At 44.8% G+C, this 21,561-nt stretch overlaps 1 protein-coding gene across 1 annotated transcript in view; it reads right to left on the bottom strand.

The window, feature by feature from the left end:
* LOC120842154 overlaps positions 1-20,486 on the bottom strand; it is a 92,593-nt gene extending 72,107 nt beyond the window's left edge. The window contains exons 1-4 of the mRNA XM_042289240.1: positions 20,361-20,486; positions 19,782-20,253; positions 13,707-13,813; positions 12,298-12,371 (exon numbers count right to left, since the gene is read on the bottom strand). Coding sequence (XP_042145174.1) covers positions 12,298-12,371; positions 13,707-13,813; positions 19,782-20,253; positions 20,361-20,486 — 779 coding nt within the window. The remainder of the gene's footprint in view (positions 1-12,297; positions 12,372-13,706; positions 13,814-19,781; positions 20,254-20,360) is intronic.
* Between the last annotated feature and the right edge of the window lie 1,075 nt (positions 20,487-21,561).

Raw genomic sequence — 21,561 nt, 5'->3', positions numbered from 1 at the left:
GGACAAAACCGTGACTGTGCTCGGGATTTCTCGACGGCGGCGGGTGCTGCTTGCGAGGTTGTGGTTTTCGCTAAACATGCTTACTGAGACTGTGTATGTGTCCGTGGGGTGCACCTGCTCGGTTTTATTAGCTGAACTACGGTACATCAGGAATATACCCAGCGGCATTTTGAGTACTTTGAAAGATCTTTTTCTTTGTGATCAAGAAGTCAGTTGTCCCTGTTTGATGTGATCTCTCGTCTACAGCTCCTTGCGCCGGGTTTGAGCAAGCGTTGCTCTTTATCGTCTTTTTGAGTTATAATATGCATGTAAAACTAAATGTCTGCAATAAATTATCAATAATGTTTTGAACTGCATTTTTGTCTATGGTTCACAGTCATTTGGGCGTCTAGAGGGTTGATGGGCTAAAGGGTCGTACGGGTTGAAGGGCTGTAGGACTAAAGGGTTTTTCTATGGGGTATCCCTGAAGGGTTTTTCTGAAGGGTATTTTGGAAGGGTTTTGAAGGCCTGTGAGGTCCCATAATCCTTCAAGGCTGACGGGCCCTTTAGAAATATTTTCAACAGGGTGACGTCACCCATGCATCAATTTAGTTTCATTGCAATACCTGGCAGAAAAATAGACGTCACGTGACCTATGCACCAATTCAGTTCCCCCACTAAACAGCGGAAAAATAAACGTCACGTGACCTATGCACCAGTTCAGTTTCCCTGCTAAACAGGGCAAAAATAGACGTCACGTGAGCTATGCTCAGATTCAGTTTCCTCGCTAAACTTAGCGGAAATAGATGCGTGACGTCACCTATGCATCAATTCAGTTTCATTGCTATACCTGGCAGAGAAATAGACGTCACGTGACCTATGCACCAATTCAGTTTCCCCGCTAAACAGCGGAAAAATAAACGTCACGTGACCTATGCACCCGTTCAGTTTCCCTGCTAAACAGTGCAAAAATAGACGTCACGTGAGCTATGCTCAGATTCAGTTTCCTCGTTAAACTTAGCGGAAAGATAGACGTTACGTGACCTATGCTCCAATTCGGTTTCCCGCTAAACTTAACAGAAAAATGGACGTCACGTGACCTATGCACGAATTAAGTTTCCTTGCTAAACTTAGCGGAAATATAGGCGTGACGTGAGCTATGCAGCAATTCAGTTTCCCCTCTAACTAGCGGAAAATAGACGTCACGTGACCTATGCACCAGTTCAGTTTCCCTGCTAAACAGTGCAAAAATAGATGTCACGTGAGCTATGCTCAGATTCAGTTTCCTCGCAAACTTAGCGGAAATAGATGCGTGACGTCACCTATGCATCAATTCAGTTTCATTGCTATACCTGGCAGAAAAATAGACGTCACGTGACCTATGCACCAATTCAGTTTCCCCGCTAAACAGCGGAAAAATAAACGTCACGTGACCTATGCACCAGTTCAGTTTCCCTGCTAAACAGTGCAAAAATAGACGTCACGTGAGCTATGCTCAGATTCAGTTTCCTCGCTAAACTTAGCGGAAAGATAGACGTTAAGTGACCTATGCTCCAATTCGGTTTCCCGCTATACTTAAAAGAAAAATGGACGTCACGTGACCTATGCAGGAATTAAGTTTCCTTGCTAAACTTAGCGGAAATATAGGCTTGACGTGAGCTATGCACCAATTCAGTTTCCCCGCTAAACAGCGGAAAAATAAACGTCACGTGACCTATGCACCAGTTCAGTTTCCCTGCTAAACAGTGCAAAAATAGACGTCACGTGAGCTATGCTCAGATTCAGTTTCCTCGCTAAACTTAGCGGAAATAGATGCGTGACGTCACCTATGCATCAATTCAGTTTCATTGCTATACCTGGCAGAAAAATAGACGTCACGTGACCTATGCACCAATTCAGTTTCCCCACTAAACAGCGCAAAAACAGACGTCACGTGACCTATGTACAGATTCAGTTTCCTCGCTAAACTTAGCGGAAATATAGACGTTACGTAACCTATGCTCCAATTCGGTTTCCCGCTAAACTTACCAGACAAATGGACGTCACGTGACCTATGCACGAATTAAGTTTCCTTGCTAAACTTAGCGGAAATATAGGCGTGACGTGAGCTATGCACCAATTCAGTTTCCCCGCTAAACAGCGGAAAAATAAACGTCACGTGACCTATGCACGAATTTAGTTTCCTCGCTAAACTTAGCGGAAATCTAGGCCTGACGTGACCTATGCACCAATTCAGTTTCCCCGCTATACTTAGATGAACAATAGACGTCATTTGACCTAGGCACGAATTCAGTTTTCTCGCTGAAGTTAGCGGAAATAAAGGCGTGACATGGCCTATGCACCAATTCAGTTGCCCCGCTAAACAGTGCAAAAATAGACATCACGTGACCTATGCACCAATTCAGTTTCCCTGCTAAACGGTGCAAAAATAGACGTCACGTGAGCTATGCACAGATTCAGTTTCCTCGCTAAACTTAGCGGAAATAGATGCGTGACGTCAGCTATGCATCAATTCAGTTTCATTGCTATACCTGGCAGAAAAATAGACGTCACGTGACCTATGCACGAATTCAGTTTCCCCACTAACAGCGCAAAAATAGACGTCACCATTTCAGTTTCCTCGCTAAACTTAGCGGAAATATAGGCGTGACGTGACCTACTTCCGCTTTGTTTGTAGCGAACACAACACCAACGGCGAGCACCACCTGCTAATGTTCAATGCTCCTACCGACGCCCCGTGCGATCGTCGTCGTTGAAGGAGGTCTTTGCTGGGTGATTTGCATCTTTGTATCGTCGGCTAACTTCTTCGTTTCATTCGCCGTTTGTTTACGACTGTTCCCCATTTCTTTTTATATCCGTCTGGGATGAGGTCCCCATCTTTTCTGCAAAGTTCGGAAAGCGTTTGCACGGTAATTTTTCTCGTTACTTTTTGTTTTTTTTATGCTGCAGAGGCTTGTGCACTTGCTCTGGTGATTTTAACATATTGTTTGAGCACGTTTTATTAGTCACCTATTCAGGTAAGAAATTTTGGCAACGCAGTTTGTAACGGATAAACAGTAACTTCTTACGACTTAGTTCGAGTAACTAAACGCCTTTTTTTTTCGCTTCCCAAATGCGCTTCAAACGCACGTGATCGCCCTGAGTGGCGTTTTAGACCTCTGAATAAACAGCTCTATCTTTGTTTATGCCCGCATTGTTATTTGTTTGTCGTTGCAGTCGCGGTCAGTGGATTCCGCTTTGCAAACGGACTGAACGTAATGAACTCTTTCTGCTGTTGGGGTGACGAAACGGGGCACGCAAAGCTCGAGGACGTCGCAGAGCCCATACTTTTCCATTGCGTCGTCTGCTTCCGTAGACTCCGAGTCCGCTAGAGGCGCCACTGTCCCGTTCGCCGCCGCTCCCATAGGTTTTCGGAGGAGTTTCCAGTATTGGCGAAGCTATATCGTATTTGATGCAGATGCCTTGTCCCGTGCTCCACTTCCCTGGCAGAAAATGCAGGTCGATTCCGACTTGGAGGCACTGGCCAATGCGGCACCCATCCCATTTGATTCGCGGTGGGGAAGAAGAAGGTTTTTATTTCGAAAATTTCATATGTACAACTGCTGTGTATGGCATCTGGATACATAGCCACAAGGCTAGATTTGGATACAAATATATTTTTTTTTCAATCCAAGTCAGGAACGATGCGAGAAGTACGCTAAAGAAATGCAAGAGTGCTAAAATATGAAATAAAAGCCAAGATGCGAAACAAAACAAACGTATAAAACTTCGGACCTATACAGGGAGCCAAGAAACTACATGACTACATACTATATATAACAAAACGAACAAAGATTCAGCTAGGTAAACTATAAATATCAGACATTATATAGGTTTTTATTGATTGTTCATTTTGTGTAAGACATTTTATTGAGTTTAGTAGATTATTCCATTTTTCTACCCCAATAAAGTGAAAGCTTCGACGCCCATATGTGTTAGATATTTTAGGCAAGTTTAGGTTACTATTGTTAGCATGCCTTGTATTTCTATTAAGAAAACTCAGAATAGAAGAGTGGTACGGAGTGTTAGTACATATTACCCTTTTGACCAGTATTGCAAGTTTGTAATCTCTAGCTTAAATAAGCGCATGTTATTAATTTTTTTATCAAATGGCGAAGACGGGGCGGTTCTCGGTGCTAATGCTATTATGCGCATGGCCATTTTCTGTAATACAATATTAGCTGTGCAGTACAATATATAAGTGTACCCCCATGACTCCACGCAGTAGGTCAAATGCGGGTGGAAAATGCTAAAGTAAATTAACCCAAATAACTAGAAAGGAGCTCCGGGCGGTTCAGCTGTCCGATGGACTTTGTCAGGAGGTGATACACCAGTTAGCAGAAAATAGCGGAGCCGACGCCGGGAGTCCTGGAAACTTGACTCATACTTGCTGAGCAGCGACGGCAGTCTGCTGTGGTACATACCCCAGGCGGACGATGAGTCCTGTGGCCAGCCATTCCTGACTGCAATACCTCGTAAACTGCTTTAGTCGTGTAAAAGATATATGCATGATCCCGCCTTGGCAGGCGACAGCATTTGAAGCGTAAATTACGAAAAGTTATTCCTAATTGTAACGTGGACAGGCATGAAGCAGGATATAATAAGGCGCACACGTAGCTGCACGGTGTGTACGAAGGCGAAACAACCAGGGCCGGTATTCTCGAAGCAATGGTAAACCCATTTTGGTAAACCACGGTGCCTAGGAAGGGAAAAGTACCTAGGTACTGTAACAAACGGCTGGATATAGAACAATAATTATTTTTGACTGGGCAATAAGGTGCGCCATCTATCGGTGAAACAAGGCAGTCATTTTTTTTATCCTCTTTTTCCGCTAGTTGTCATCGATCTAGTATGGTATTTTAAGTCAAAATGTAGTAATGTTGTACTTGAAGACCAATTTATTAGCTTCCGATGGTACGAAGAAATTTCAGCTGCTATGCTAGAGTTTGTCGACGAATATTCGAAAATGTAGGAAACATTTCCTTTAATATGTTTCGCCATAAACAATGCATAACTTTCCCGTGTTTCTTCCAGTCTGGCAACGCCGGTGCTGTAGTCTCGTTTTCGTTCCTTACGACGCACGTTTCTGCGATTCCTGCTAATCTCAACTGTTTGCCCCCTCTTCCGTTTGCCCAACCGATCCACCGGTGACGAGAAGCTAAGCTTCTCGTCACCGTTGAATTGCTGGCCACCGGGAATATGTAGAAACCTCGATGCTGTCGGCATACTGTCGGCGCACTTCGAACAAGAAAACAGTACAATGTCCCAGCTGTTCACCAGGAACGAAGACTTTATTGAGGATAACCCCCTTTCTCCGCAAAGTAATCGCTGCTCACGAGTTGGCGTGCATAGTGTAACAATTTAAACGTCTTAGTATAAATATGTACCAACACTCGTTCGCAAAACATTTTTTTACTCACCATAAAAACACTTGCAAGGCTTATGTACCGTCATACGTCTTGGATCCCGGACTGCTGAAGTGTGATGCGTTCGCGGAATGCTGCCGTCGGTTAGTTTAGTAGTCCCTCTGAACTATCGCTTTGCTTGACGTGCTAATAGGTTGATGGTGAGTCATTAATATAACAGCCAGATCGAAATGAATGTTCAGCAGAACTATTAGCCCTCATTAAGCGACGCCGCGGGCATTTTGCTTCTAGGTACTGCTCCTCCCTCGGCGCCCCTGCTCTCCCCCAGTCACGTGACCAAAAAATTCCCCCTTCTAGGGACAATAGTTAACTTTAAACCACAGTTCACGTTCGAGAAAACGGGCCCAGGTGTCCAGCCATCAGGCTTAATGCAGTCGGTCAAAAGCAAGTACCCCTGGGAGTGTGTTGCCTCTGACGTTGTCGGTCCCTTTTCTCATAGTTCACGTGGCAAACAGTGTTTGCTACTAGTGAGTAACCACTTCACAAACTGAGTCGAAATCTTTCCTTTATGCAGGCTGGACTCTAGAATAGTTTGGACTGTCTTCTTCAGACGTTCGTGCGCTTTGCCTTTGCCGCAAAGCTCATTACAGAAAACGCTTCTTATTTTGTTAGCAAGGTCTTCGTGAATGCGTGTAAGGCACTAGGAGTAGGGCACAAACGGACGTCGTTGTAAAATTTACAGGCGAATGTCACGGAAAGAGTAAACCGTAACCTGAAGCTGATGCTAGTAGCGTATACACAGCGACAGAAAGACTGGGACGCAGAATTGGCAGAAGCGGCATTCCCTACCCGAACAAAAATCAACCGATCCACGAGTTTTACCACAGCTTAATTTAATTTGCGAAAGAGCTCTCGTTTCCCCTGGGAATCGGTCTTGTTTACACAGACGCAGCAAGCATGCAGCGCACGAAAACGCATTTTGCAGAAAATCACCGGAACCGGTTCACAGAAGACTTGCTGGAAGCTCGAGAGTGAGTCGAAGTCACGAGACTTAGCAGGCAAAAATGTACAAGAGAATGTTAAATCTGCAGTTCAAGGTGGGAGATTTTTTGCTGAGACTAACTTATGCGCTAAGAGATGCTGCTAAAGGCTTCAGGGCATCTTTAGCAATGAGATGGGAAGGCCCCTGCCATGACAGGAAGAAACTCTCCAACCTTTCTTATGATCTAGTGCATAGCGAAGTTGGTGGAGTGTGCGGGTTCACTCATGCCGCCGACCTAAATGCTTCCCATGAACTCGAAGAGGTAGACGTGTCGCATTTTCCAGGTGGTAACGATTCGGACCACCTCTCGGGAGATTTTATACCGTCTCTGCCACGAGATAGCCTGCGACGGTGGCGAAGACGACAAAAGGAGCACGTAGAAGGGTTTGAGTTTCGGCAAGTTGGTCGAACATGTTTAGGGGTTAACAGCGCTAAAAGTAAAGCATGTCGTTGAGACAACCAGCCGAAATGCGCTCTATGGTGTGTGTCTCTTCTGCTCGTCCATCAATCTTTAGCGCTTTTAACCCCTAAAGCACGAGCTCTTAGTTCATTATATCCATGCCCTCTTCGGTTTTTCGGGAGGAGAAGAGAAAGTAGCCCTGCTTCAGTATGCGCAGTTGCGCAGGCAATGTTTTGGGGAGCGGCCATTTATTCCTACCGCGCCATAGCCTCTTGAGTTTATTTTTAAATTTCTATTGCCTCGTGCCGGACACGTGGTGGGCCGGCGACAACGCTGTTTCCATCATCAGACCAACCACAGTCGCATCGGTGCCGTCCGGAAGTACTAAGATAGAACCCGTGCTGTGAAAACCCCTGCTGACCCAGAAGGAAGGCCCCCTAAAACCTTTCAAGTCGTCTCGTCTTTGTTTTACAATTGTGCCAGTCGTATGAACTGAAAAGTCTTTGCACCCACATCGATCGCAACAAGTTGCTAAGCCTCAGTGTATTTTTCAGTGCCAAAACCCATAAACCCGGTTATCCCTTCAGAGTCATTGTATCCGAAAAGGGAACTTGGCAAAAATCACTCGCCCTTTTTCTCAAAGAAAAGCTAAACCTTCTAACAATTGACGACCCTTTCTTAATTAAGAGTTCCAACGAGGTCATCCAATTCCTGTCACAGCAGAGTAATGATCACCTAGAAGCTTTTTCCATCGACATAAAAGACCTGTACTACGAACTGCCCCAGGACGGTCTTTTGCGATGTGTAGAAGAGAGTATTGATTCCTTTGGTGGCATAGCGTTCCAAAATTCTGCGGGTATTTCCGAAGACAATTTTCTACATCTACTCTCGGTTTATCTACACTCCACCTTTATTACCTGGAAAGAAAAAACGTATCTACAGAAGAAAGGTGTTTGCATTGGGTCGTGCATTGCCCCAGTGCTAAGCGATCTCTATCTCGCCCACCAAGACAAACTCTTGAACAATTGGCTTGACTCCACCAGAGTTGCTAGAATATTTCGGTACGTCGATGATTATTTGATCATTCTTGACGCCGAGAACAGTAATGTTCCAACCACTATTGCCGGTGTTCTATCTACTTTTAAAAACTGCCTGAAACCACTGGAAATTACTTACGAGCTTCCGGAAGAAAGATCAATCCGATTCCTCGATCTCAGGCTCAATTTACAACACACTCATATATGCTGGAAATACGAGCCAAGGAATAAAAAACCAATTCTTCCGTACAATTCGGCACATTCTAAGCTAGTAAAAAGAGGAATCGTCAAATTATGTCTAAGTAACTCTCTTCAAAAATCTTGCGAGCATTCTATTTCAATAAGCTTCGATGCCCAAATTTCCAGATTAACATCCGCCGGATATCCCACGTCATTATTAACATCGGTTGCTGAGAGCATCTTGAAAACAAAAAGTACATCATATATCACACCAAGAGCCAGAGAAAGATCTACGAGACCTGTCGTGCTTCCATACTTCCACAGGTTCTCCCATGGAATCAAGAAAATTGCAAACAAGTTCAACATCACTGTCGTCTTTACTGCTCCCAATAAGCTTGGCAACTTGTGTAAACAAGTCAACTCACCTGATTTCCACCGAACAGTATGCTGCACCAAAAACCATCAGAACAGGTTCGTTGAGTGTGCCGATGAAGTGGTGTACTCATTTCCCCTTTCGTGCGGGAAAGTGTACATTGGTCAGACCGGACGATGCCTTAACGATAGGCTCCGGGAACACAACAACAACAGCTCCAGAGCCAACTCAGGGCATCTAGGCATACACTGCCGGGATTGTGGGTGCGACGTTCACTTGCCATCCTGTACAATTTTAGGCAGGAACAGAAACCAATTAACTCGAGAAATTATCGAAGCAGAACATATCGCCAGGAACTATAACAACTGTATAAGTACACCATCTTTACACCTGACAGAAAAAGAGAAAACATTTTTAGGCATCTAGGAGATCGGTGCGCGTGAATTGGGAAATTCGGTGGTGCTAGAGGTTGAAGAAGACAAAGTTATATAAAAAGAGTTGTCAGTCAGCGCGGTTTGTTTGAATTTTGCCTTATTATTTTTCGTGTGTAAGGTGTGAGTGTAACTTTATGTTATTACGTTTCCGCGGGTTTGCGAGTGTCCTTCGGCCAATGCGGGTCGTCTCCACGGCATGGCTCATGATTTCCACTGTGGTGGTCGAGCCGCAGTCAGTATTCTGGACAGATAAATGAAATAAATGTGAATGTTCTCGGCGCGCCTAATACACACGCGCCCCGAGAAACAGAGAACACAAAAAACACCAACCGATCGGCCACGCTTGGTTCTTTATCCCCAGAAGCGGTGACCCCGACAGTTAGTCAAGCATGGAAGATTAACCACTGCCCTCGACCCCACCTCCAATCGCGGCCGTTGCGGTTCGGCTCCTGCCGCACAGTGTCTGCAACGCGCGAGGTTTTTTTTTTAGGCAGATACGCAGTTCCACCTGCCAGGCACTGAAAACCTGGCTCGGACGTTCCGCGACGTCGTCTCCAACCTCTTCGCAACTGCAGACGATGAAGTATACCACGCGCTGTCCAACCCTTTACTTACGATTCCCTACGCCCAAATGAAGGCGCCTCTGTTGCAAAGACCGAAGCTTCCAAACTTTTCAGCTACCAGCAACTACTCTTAGCAGAGGAACTCGGAAATTGAAGTCTTTCACAGTTGGTGCGTCGAATGGCATAGCTTCTCGGGATGCGTGGTAACACCATCTTCGATGTTCTGCTCCAAGAACTGTTCCTCATAGAGACTGTGAGAAGATGTGCAGTTTGGAGCAGCCGCGCTCTTCAAGCTTGCTGGACTGGCCGGTTTTGCTGCCGCGGTCATAAAAGCCTCCGCCCAGTCCACCTCCAATATCACCGCCACAACCACGCAGTCGGCAGCGATGCCTCTATCATGCCGCAAGCCTTCCAAACCCTGAAAACGTACCAAGGCTACGTCCATCAGCTCTGCCAACGTGTCGAACAAGTCTTTGTTGTTGCGACAAGACAACGTGTTTCCGTGCGCTTTCCAAACTGTCGCCGGTGCTCTATGTTGGGTCAACCTCACGACAGCTCGTGCAGAGAAACTCCTCAGACCAATTTCAGGTCCATTGGGTCTAAAGTAATCCGAAGTAATTGAAAGATAAATAATAATGCGAATTGAGCTCATAATAGATGCATTGAAGGTGTAATAACACGCAATCAATACATTAAGCAGAAGGTCAATTAGGCGGAATCACAGTCGTTTGGGTCAATAAGAATAAAAATAAATCAAAATAGGAATCGTAATGTGCATTATATCATAGTAAATTTATTTAGTTGAACATTAACTCCAACGAGCCAAAAGAATCGCTAAAATATTAATTAGGAGAAACCGTACTACACCTTGGTCAAGGGTAGTTCGAAGTAATCAACAAAGTAATAATAACAAGAACTGAGCACGCAACACATATATTGGTGGTATAATAACACCAAGTAAACAAAAGAGCCACCAAAATGTCAGTCATTTTAAATTAAAGCCCATTGGCACGATTGTAACTCAAATAATCAAAAGTATAATTATAATGTCAATAAGGCCCATATGTACATTATGTTGACATAAAGTCTATTCAGTTAATACTACCTTAAATAATCAAAAAAGTAATCATAACATTAACTGAGCTCATTACAAATCAATTGGTTGAATATAGCCTTAAAACAATCAAAAGTCCTCAAGATGTCAATTACATCGAACTAAAGTACAAAACTGTAGTAATGGTTTGACTTGAGCTCATAAAAATAATTTGGTTGATAATTTGATTAAAGTAATAACAAGGGTGATTATGATGTCAATTAAGCCGAATTGAACTTCATTGGGCCAATAGTAAGCCAAAGTTAGTAGGAATGATCATATTGGTAGCTGGCCTGAAAATGCTTCTAAACACAAAACTCAAAGTAATGAAAAGAGAGGCATATGTCAACTACACCAGCATAATTTCAAATAGGTCACTAGTAAGTCAAAGTAGTCAAAATGTCAACATTTCTGATATAAACTCAATTGTGTGAACAAAATATCAGGTAAAAATAAATAAGTAACGACCAAGTTAAGTAAGTCAATTTATTTACAATTGGGGGATTAGTAACACAGAGTAATAAAAAAATAATCGAAATGTTAAATGAACTTATATGAGTCGCATTTGTCAATATTAATTCAAAGTAATCGACTAAGCAATGATAATGTTTGATGCAAATAAATTTAGTTGCATTAACCCAAGAGTAATTTAAAGGTCAAATGAGCTTCTAAGAAACAATATTTTTTAATAATGCCCTAAAGTCATCGAGAGAGTAATAAAAAATGTTGAACTTTGCTTTGTAAATTTTGTTATTAATAGAGTAGTTAGAAGTGGAAGCCATACGGCAACTAAATTTAATCATGGCAGCTATGTGAATATTAACGCTTGGTAATTCAAAGAGTAATATTAAATTGCAATTGTACATGAATAGGAGGTAAAAGCGCTAAAAAACGACGGACAAGTTGAAGAATGACGAACACCACAGAGCGCTAGCGCTCTGTGGTGTTCGTCATTCTTCAACTTGTCCGTCGTTTTTTAGCGCTTTTACCTCCTATTCATGAATAACCAACTAGCCCAAGTACACACCCTTCTGCAATTGTACTTTTACCTTGTGAGTTGTTTCCATAATAGTTCGAAGAAATAATAGAGTAAAAAGAAACATTAATTCAGATATAATGATGTCGACTGCGCAACAATAACTCAAGGTTACAAAAAATAATCACCATGTCAATTGAGCCTCGTGAGTCATGCGGCTAGTAACTCCAAATGGTTAACATAGTGCTAAAAAAATCAGTTGTACCCAAACAAAATATAATTTTATAAAGTTGAACAATTGGTCTAGTTATCAAAAGTGAAAGCGAAACACACCACTGAAGACAAAAGAGCATGTGTATTTTGCGGTTGAGGAACCACGAGATTAAATTGGGTAGCGCTGGGATTACATTAGATGGCACTTGGATGAAATTGGTAGGCACTTTGAATAAATTGCTATCATTTTGGATAAACATTAGCGAGAAAACTGGAAGATTCCTTCATCGTCGATGTGCAATGGTGACGGCAGCGTGTTCATGACCCGAAAAAAAAAAATTCCTCGTGAGAGTTGATTTCCAACTTCTCGCGATCGCCTAAAGCATTTCTAAACACAATGCCGAGCGTTAGGACAAACTTATCTTTCAACAGCAACACCTAAAATGATTTGAGGATGAGCAACATCCCATAAAAATTCGATACGCTCCTTCCGAAACCGAAAAGCGTTGTGGCAACGAGGTGACCGGATATGGGAAAACAGAAAGTCGTCAAAAATTGTCTATGCGTAAATGAAGATGTTTAAAGCATACACGGCCACTCACCTTTCTTGGTCAGCCTTGTCCGTGTCCTTGTCCGTGCTCGGTTTATCCTCGTCGATGTCAACGTTGGTCATTGTCTGCAAAAATTGCAACGTCGAAAGTTTAATTTATTTTCTGACCTGGAGATGCCGCGAACTTTTTTCGAACCCGAGGTTCAAAAGGTTCGAAAGCGTTTGTAAATGTCGATATTATTACAGGAAAAACATTTGACGACTTCCGAAATTTCGATTTCGGCGGACGTTCCACAGCTTTACACTTTCATTACTATCATACCATTATATTAAAACACCCAAGACTGGGTGTAAAAAAAAAACCTCGAAGAAACCAAAAGCAGAAAAGACAGCGAAGAAGTCAATCAGACGACGTCTGAAATAAGAGGTCGTCTGACTGACTTCTTTCGCTGTCTCTACCACTTTTGGTTTTTTTCAAGGTCTTTTTCTCAACCAGACTCAGGTGGTTTTACATAATGTTGAACTTACCCTAACTCACCTGCGCCCTCACTGTGTTTTCATTATTATCATTTAAAAAAAAAAAACTGACGACTGCCGAACTGTCGAACCTGCTAAGTTTCAACTTTTGAAGTACTTTGAACTTCTGAGCAAAAGATCGACCAAGTACGAACAAGGTTTACCCTGAAAAGTTCAAGGCAAAAAATATAAGTAAACCAAAATAAGAATGTGTGGAGTGGAATATAAATTGAACTCAAGTTTCATTTAACCTACCGTGCCACCAGTGACTCGTTTTGCTCTTTTAAGCTTTAAAATCAATGTTTTGTTTTCTTTATGCCTTCTTTGTTTTTCAGCTTTTAAATCATTCCAAACCAACTAGCTGAATTCAAAGTATTAATTTGCTTTTAAAGACTTCAGCGATCGCTTTGAGGTGGTCTTGGACTCGTGTGTCGTTCCTAGAGCATCCCCCAACACAACTCCGTAGGTTACTACCCCCCCCCCCCCCCCGAGGTAATAACCGACGGTCCGAACAGTGCGTAATCTGCATACTTGAAATTCAACCAATTCGCTTCCATGGGACGTTCCTCATAACCAGTGTTGGGTAAAGTACCGCTAAAAGTTTTTGAAGTAGAGTATAAGTATAGTAGAAGTTATATACTTCAAGTAAAGTTGTGAGTTTAGCGGGCGCAATGTACCTCAAGTAGGGTACTAAAGTAGGGTCATCTTTCAAAGTAAAGTTTCAGTACTTCAAAGACAATACTTCTTCATGCTTTCTCGTTCCTCTGTTTAGTGACTTTTTTTAGCTGTGTGCATTGAAGGGCGAGGTGCATCCGCTATTTTCTAAAATGGAGTCAAATATTGGATAAAGTCAAGTGGCCGCAGAGTAGTTGCTTTACTCCTGCTGACAAAATATTTAACAATCAACTTATGAGGCTCGTTTTTGCCATTACTTCCCATACTCACCTTTAGGTGCTTCGCAAGATTCGATATTGCATCGCATTCAAAACTAAGAGGCCGTTTACCAGGTGGACACAGCTTACATATAGCATAAAACTTGTTGCCATCCGATCCTGCAATCTCATACCATACACCATCAATAACCGCAGGTAATTTATTGTGTGTAAAGAAGACATCGCATGCGTTGCACTCTACCTCGAAAGTGCCGTGAACATTGCGAGTGTTCCCCATGCTCACAATTCTACCTGCGGCTTCTGAATTTGGTGCCTCTTTCACTGACTTGCACGCAAAGGAGATAAACGTACTAGAAGGGAACATGACGACGGATCTCTAGTTTCCGCAAACAGCCCTATTGTGAAGGGATGTTCTCTAATATTACTTTTAAGCTCCTCACCTGCGCTTACCAATCAATAAGTAGCCAGAGTTCAAAATACTGCGGGAAAGCCGCCCCCAGTACAGACGGAACTATGCATCGTCTGCTCGAGTATCTAACCAGAAAGAAATCTCAAAAAAATTTTAGAGCTGGAAAAGCACCCATTTTTTATTAAAATTGAACAACATCAAATTTTTCAAATTTAACACTGAAGTCGTGAGTTCCAATTTTCTCGGAGAGTACAAGACAAAAATACTTCACGTAATGTACAACTACACAGTCAGATAATGTGATCCAAGTACGAGTTTTCTAAGCGTACTTAAATTAGCGCTTTAATTACAATGTACTCTATGCACTTTCCAACACTGGTCATAACCTAGCTTAGTTGTCTGCGAACGTAAGTGCCTTGATTCCCTGCAGTAAGCCACGGGTTGGGGAATGGCCCTCGCGGAGCGCGTCGCAGGCGCGCTACAGGGCGAGCGCTGATAAGAACTTCTATTATCAATAGGAACCGGCTGCATTTTAGAGGGGCCAATATCTATATCTTCACTCATTAAAAAATAAAAATTCTATGCATCGGCAGTACAGTGAGCCCGATGTCTTCGAGTCGTGACCTTATTAGCCGCGTTTCGAGGTGTCGGGGCGTCTCTTAAGTTTGGTTACGTTCTCCTAAACCTGAAACTGTGTCCGTTGCTGTTACTGTATCCATTGTTTCCTTTATCTCACGGGTCATCCCAACGAAAACGAGCACCCAGAGAAACTAAGCATTTTCAGGAGGGTGAATAATTTTTTTTCCGCCAGACCTTGTCTTCTATATATTCTTATCTGCCAGCATTGCAAGCAGAACATGTGCGTTCTGGGTTATTTGATCAACGGATCAACCATTTCAAAGCTTTTTTTTTTCAAAAGTTACGATAAATAACGAATAGCACAAGTACCATCATGAGTACCACAGTACAAAAAAATAATTAAAGCAAAAGAAAAAAGTGCAGTGTCTTCACCACAGTGTGCAAACCATTTCGCGACGTTTTTAAATGCATCCCTGAAAACTTTTTTTTTTTCTTTTTGAAAATGCGTAGGTCAATTTTCGCCGGTGATATTCATATTTTAAACTTAAATTATGAGCTTCTTGAACTTCTGAAACTTGCACACCGAAGAAATTCGAAATCTTCAAAAACTTCTAACACGTCTCTCAATGAAATAAAAAATTTCAACGCTTTTGAAACGCTTTCCGCCTTTACGCTGTGACGCATCTGCTGTGTCCAGACACGCCAGCTCAGTCCAGTTTACTCAATGGACATGAGCACTACGTCACACGTGCACTACGTCAACAATCAATCCGTCGACAAGCATTTTTATTCGCGTTCAGGGTCAATAACAGCAGCGGGACAACACTTCCCATAACTTAAAAATGACAAGTTTTGTGGTGCACTTCGAAAGCACAGTTTAAGCTTAGAGCCATCGCATCCGCTGCCTAAGCATGTCACGGCCACGTGATTTCTCATTTCCCTCTTCACCTAAGGATTGAAGCTAACGAGGGAACTATTGAAAAATAATTTCATGGTTCCCCCCTTTAGATAAATTTCTTACAGACTTCCACATCAATCTTTGAGCTGAGTGTGGCATTTATCTTTATACAGCTGGGAATATTTAAAGATTCGGGCTTTATTAGCGAGAGAGAGAGAAACTAAATAATGACTCTGTACCTCGTTTCCCCTTACGATAGACCGCAGCGAACGCTAGGAATCATTCCAGTGAATTCGGTGCGGTAATCGTGTCAGTGGCCGCGCCCCTCGAGCGTGACTGCGCACCTCCCTAAGGTCACGTGACACTCACATGATCTTGGATTTCGCTTCGGTGGCTCGCAGCGTCCTCGGCGGTTCGTAGTAAGGTGAAGCGAAATGGAGAGAGATGCCTTAACGATCTCTTGCCGTTATTCTGAATCCCCTGAAAGCGCGTTCTACGGGACTTTACGCTCTATACCTGTTCCTGATGTCCTATTTTCAATTTTAAATCCGCGAAACTATTTCGATGATGCTGAAATGTTTTATATGATTGTTGTACAATATTGCAACGAGCGCAGCTGACCAAACACACACATGGCCTAACGGTTATCGCGCTCGCCTTCCCCGCAGAAGGCCAGGGTTCGATTCCTGGCCGCGGCTACACATTTTTATTTGCACTGTAATGAGATGTTCTGGTGAATTCGAGAACCGTCTTGCTGATTCAAGGTTAGATTGTTCTACGCGCCGAACCTTCTACGCCGAATGCTCCAGAAGCCCACGCGTGCACAAAAGCGGCTCCGCGTGGTAAGCCGGAGTCAGTTTCGCCTCAGCGTTCGATCCCGCTGCTTCGCCCTTCGACGCCCGCGACGCTTTGTTGTTATCTTTCTTTTTTTTCTTGTATTTCTCGGCACAAGTTCGCTTCATTAAAAGTTCAGTTTACTCAGTCATTCGCCGTTTTTTCCCTTGACATTCGTGACATTTTGGTGGAGGTGCGAGGTACCGCATGCCCGTGCAGCGTTCCCCTCCAAGGGCCCGCAGTGCAAGTCCGATTCCCGGCTCGGTGAGAAGACCACTCAACGCGGAACCTGAAACTCGGACTAGCCGCCGCACTGAGGGAGAGGTTCCTGAGTATGGTTTGCCGCTGGACAAGCCCAAGCCGAAGAAGGCAACGATGGCCAACCAGTCAGAAGCCCCCGCCGCTTCTCCCGTCATCTTCATGCCCGTCGCACCGCGGGCGGCTGCCCCCTTCCACGGTGAACTCTACGAAGACGTCGAGGATCGGATTGACCAGTACGAACGTGTCGCCCGCCACAATGACTGGACCGACGAGCAGCGTCTGCAAAACGCGTATTTTTTGCTCGAAAGGACTGTGTTGTCAGGGCCTCAGGAACTCAGGACTCAACCAGCGTCCGTTTAGAATCAGCCATTTAATCATCTGTATCGAGCGCCCCTTTCTTTTCTTCATCGTCGTCTTTTCCGGCTCACGCCTCGCGATGACTATAGCTCCTAGCACATCTCCCCCTTTTAGCTAAGGGCTAAAGCGTACTATGGGTTTGACTACTCGGCCACTTCGGGTCAGAACGTGATCGGAATGTGGGGTCCCATAGGTCAGCTCTAGTGTTCTTTCCGCAATCCTACCTTACGGTGGAAGGTCAGGTGATTTGGGCACTGTCGGAATCGGGACGAGATGAAATCGGTTCCGACTGAGATTCCCATCCTGTGTGTTGACGGAGTAGGACCTTGGAGTGTCCACCGACGACTGCACTATTCCAGTTTCGCGTCGATCGGTTATCCACACTCTATTCCCAGGCATCAAAGGTTAAAGCCGGTGGACACCGTGTCGTCGGTCATAGTTATGCTTCTGATTCATGATCCTACGTTCTTCTCAACGATTGAGGGCTTCTTTATCTACCTGACTTGGCTGAAGAAGGGAGTCAGCCGTTGGTAGAGAAGTACGCAATCTCCTTCCCATCAGCAACTCTGCTGGACTGTAGCCGTTATCCAACGGTGTCGAGCGGTAGGCTTGTAACGCGAGGTAGCTGTCCCCAGTTTTCTTCAAACTAGGTTTGATAATGCCAACAGCAACTTCCACGAAGCCATTACTTTGGGGGTAACGTGGACTGGATGTTCTGTGTTCAAAACCCCAACTTTCGGCGAACTTCTGGAACTCCGACCCTTGTATTTTTCGGAATTGTGGTCCGTTATCACTAAAGACTACTTCAGGTGTTCCATGTCTTGCAAAGAAAGACTTCAAGTGAGTTATTATTGCAGTCGCCGTCAGACTGTTCAGAAGTGCAATCTCTGGAAACCTTGAAAAGTAGTCGGTGACGAGGAGGTAGTCTTTTCCTTCCAAGTAAAACAGGTCCATTGCGACTTTTTGCCATGGTCGATCTGGAAACTTTGATGGAAGCAGTGGTTCGTGTCGGTTGTGTGTTTCTTGGATGCACTGTGTGCATGTGCGTGCCACATGTTCCACTTGACGGGAGAGTTCAGGCCACCATACAGACTGTCGGGCACGCGCCTTACACTTGGTAATGCCTTGGTGTCCTTCATGAAGTCTTTGTAGGATGTCACTGCGCATTGACTGAGGAATAATAATGCGTGATCCTCTCATGAGGAGACCGTCTTGCAAAGCTACTTCTGACCTATGAGGCCAGTAATCCCTGCAGTCAGTTTGAACCCCATTCCGTGTCGGCCAGCCTTCTTCAATGTACTTGACCAGTGTCCTGCACGTGACATCTGCAACTTGATTCTCTCGGATTTCTTTCAACCTATGGTCAGTTCCCGGCAAGCATGCTGTAAGTCCACTGACATACAATGCAATTTGCTCCTGAAAGTCACCTTGACCTGTCTCCTGTAGAGGCTTCCGAGAGAGAAGATCGGCAGTAATCAAGGCTTTTCCAGGAACGTGTCACATGTCGTGTGAGAATCGCATCATCCGAAGTTTCATCCTTTGAAGTCGTGGAGTGATGTCCGCTAAGTTTTTTGACGAGAAAATTGGCACAAGGGGCTTGTGATCTGTTTCAATCAAGACGTGAAGTCCGGTTATAAAATCTTGGAAGCTTTCACATGCCCACACGACCCCCAGGCCTTCTTTCTTCACTTGCGCATACCTCCTTTCGGTTTCAGTCAAAGTCCTTGAGGCATAGGCGACGGGTCGGTACGTTCCATCTTCTTGTTGTTGGCGCAGTACCGCTCCTAGCCCATACGATGAAGCATCAGTCGAAATGATTGTGCGCTTCCCTGGGTCGTAATGTGCCAACACTGGACTTCTTGTCAATGCGTTCTTCAACTGGTCGAAACTTCTTTGTTGTTCGCTTGTCCAGATCCACTCGTTTTTTGTGCTTAGTAGGCAGTTTAGCGGGTAGGCAATCTCTGACATGCCTGCAACGAACTTGGTTAGGTAGTTTACCATTCCGAGGAAACTTCTTAGTTCAGACAGATTTGACGGCACTTTCATATCGACAATTGCTCTGATCTTGTTTGGGTCTGGTCGGATACCCTCCTGGTCGATAATGTTTCCAAGGAACTTAACTTGCTTAACGAAAAATTAACATTTATCTGCGTTTAGGGTCATTCCCCTGTCCTGGAGTCGTTGGAGAACATTACGAAGCCTCTCATGATGCTGTTCTGGAGTGCTTCCGTAGATAACGACGTCGTCCATGTTGCACAGGACTCCTTGCAGACCTTCGAGAAACTGTGTCATCTTTTTCGGGAAAAACTCCGGTGCTGATGTGATGCCGAAGGGCAATCTCCGGAACCTGAACCTTCCAAAAGTTGTTATGAAGGTCGTCATATGTTGAGACTTTTCGGCTAGTTCAAACTGCCAAAATCCGGAGTTGGCATTAATCTTACAGAAGTATTTCGCTCCAGCGAGTTGTCCCAGCACGTGTTCTCCAATTGGCAAAACATGCACTTCTCTTTTCAAGTACTTGTTTAGCTCGGTAAAATCTACGCAGATTCGCACGTCTCCCTTGGATTTTACGACTATAACCATTCCAGAGCACCACTCTGTTGGCTCTTCCACGGGTTCTATTACTTGCATCTTGACCATTTCCTCAAGCTTCTCCTTTGTCTTGCCTAGCAAAGGAATGGCTACTCTCCGAGGCGTCATCAGTGCAAAAGGAACTGCGTCACCTCGTAGCTCAATTTTGTAAGCTTCTTTCACGTGTCCCAGCCCAAAAAAAAGTTTGGGTAACTCACTTTCCGGCTTGACGTCTCCAGTACGTAAAGTCGCAACATCGCAGACCTTTTGGACGATTCCCAGCTTCTCACTGGCTTCTCTCGAAAGAAGAGCTTCATCCAAGTCGTTAACAACGTACAGGTCCGTTTTTGTCGACTTGGCTCTGTAGGTCATGTCCTTCGTGATCATTCCCAGTACGTCTAGTTCATGGCGACCGGGACCCTTCAGGATCTTCGTGGGCCTCTGCAGGGACGTCGCTGAAAAAGACGCTTTGTACGTCTCTGTCGGAATGACTGTCACGTCGGCGCCAGTGTCGACCTTGAAGACGATTGGCACCTCGCCAACTTGCACTGTCGCCGTCCACCGTTGACTGTTTTCGCTTTCGATGACTCCAAGAAATGCAGTCTCTGTGCTGGAAACTTGGTTCAGCGCTGCGGAGTTTCGGCATTGGCGGGCGTAACGTCCAATTATGCGACATTTGTTGCAAATCGCCTTTCGTGCCGGACACTGTTCTTCTGAATGCTGACTCTTGCCAAACGTGCGCAGTGTCCAGTCGGTGCTTGAAACTGAGTAAAGTTGGGTACCGTCTTCTCGCCCACCCTTCCTCCACGATTGGCTTTTCTTGAAGGAGCCTTCTTTGATACGTAAAGGCGATCCACGTTGGTTCCGCTGGACGTGTAAAGTCTGGTCTGCTGGTCTTTCACAACCTCAGACTGTCGCGTCATGTTTGTTGCTTTTTCAAGCATCAAGTCTGGATCAAACTGCAGTCTTTCAGAAAACTTGTGATCTTTAAGTCCCACCACTCTACTGTCTCGAATCATTTCGTCGTGGAGTGAACCGAAGTTGCAGAACTTGGCAAGCTTGTGCAGACAGATCTGTTATGAATTCTTCGACATTCTCTCCTTTTCTTTGACATCTCCGATGGAAAGTGGCTCGTTCATAAACAACGTTCCGTCTCACGACAAAGTGGTTCTCAAAGGCTTGGAGCACGGCGCTGTAGTCTGTCATTTGCTGTTCAGGTAAACTGAGAGACAGCAGGATATCATCCGCTTTGTCCCCATGAAGTAGATGAGAGCATTCACCTGTTCTGTTCCTGGCTTCACAGCGAGACCACTGACGACTCGAAATCGTTCGAAGCGGCGTTTCCACGAGGTCCATTCTTCTGGGTTTCCAAAGGTGTACGGCTCGGGGGGTTGACACAAGAAGCTGGACGTGGCCATTGCTCGCGTAGCTCCTACTCCGGCGATATCGCCTTGGCGCACTTCTGACACCATGTGTTGTCAGGGCCTCAGGAACTCAGGACTCAACCAGCGTCCGTTTAGAATCAGCCATTTAATCATCTGTCTCGAGCGACCCTCCCTTCTCTTCATCGTCGTCTTTTCCGGCTCACGCCTCGCGATGACTATAGCTCCTAGCACACGGACTGCCAGGTACTGGTACGAAAATCGCGAGCCTCTTTTGACATCGTGGGATGTTTTCAAGAGCCAGCTGAAGGCAACATTTCTCAACCAACAACGCCGAGAGAGAGCCGGAGACCTACTTCAAACCCGAACCCAGGGCCCCAACGAGAGCGTCACCGGCTTCGTCGAGGACGTTCTGCGCCTGAGCGCCCGCACCGACCCTCAGGCTACGGAAGAAAAGAACGTTCGAATCCTCATGCGGGGCGTGAGAGACAACATCTTCGGCGGCCTTGTTCGTAGCCCTCCGACAACAGTCAAAGATTTTGTCACTGAGGCGACGAACATCGAGCGTGCCGTGCAAGCCCGAGCCAGCCACTACCATCGACCACCCGGCCTTGCT

This window comes from Ixodes scapularis, unplaced genomic scaffold (genome assembly GCF_016920785.2).
Source record: "Ixodes scapularis isolate PalLabHiFi unplaced genomic scaffold, ASM1692078v2 PGA_scaffold12__126_contigs__length_90152505, whole genome shotgun sequence".
Classification (NCBI taxonomy): domain Eukaryota; kingdom Metazoa; phylum Arthropoda; class Arachnida; order Ixodida; family Ixodidae; genus Ixodes; species Ixodes scapularis.
This window is presented reverse-complemented; position numbering and strand designations above follow the sequence as displayed.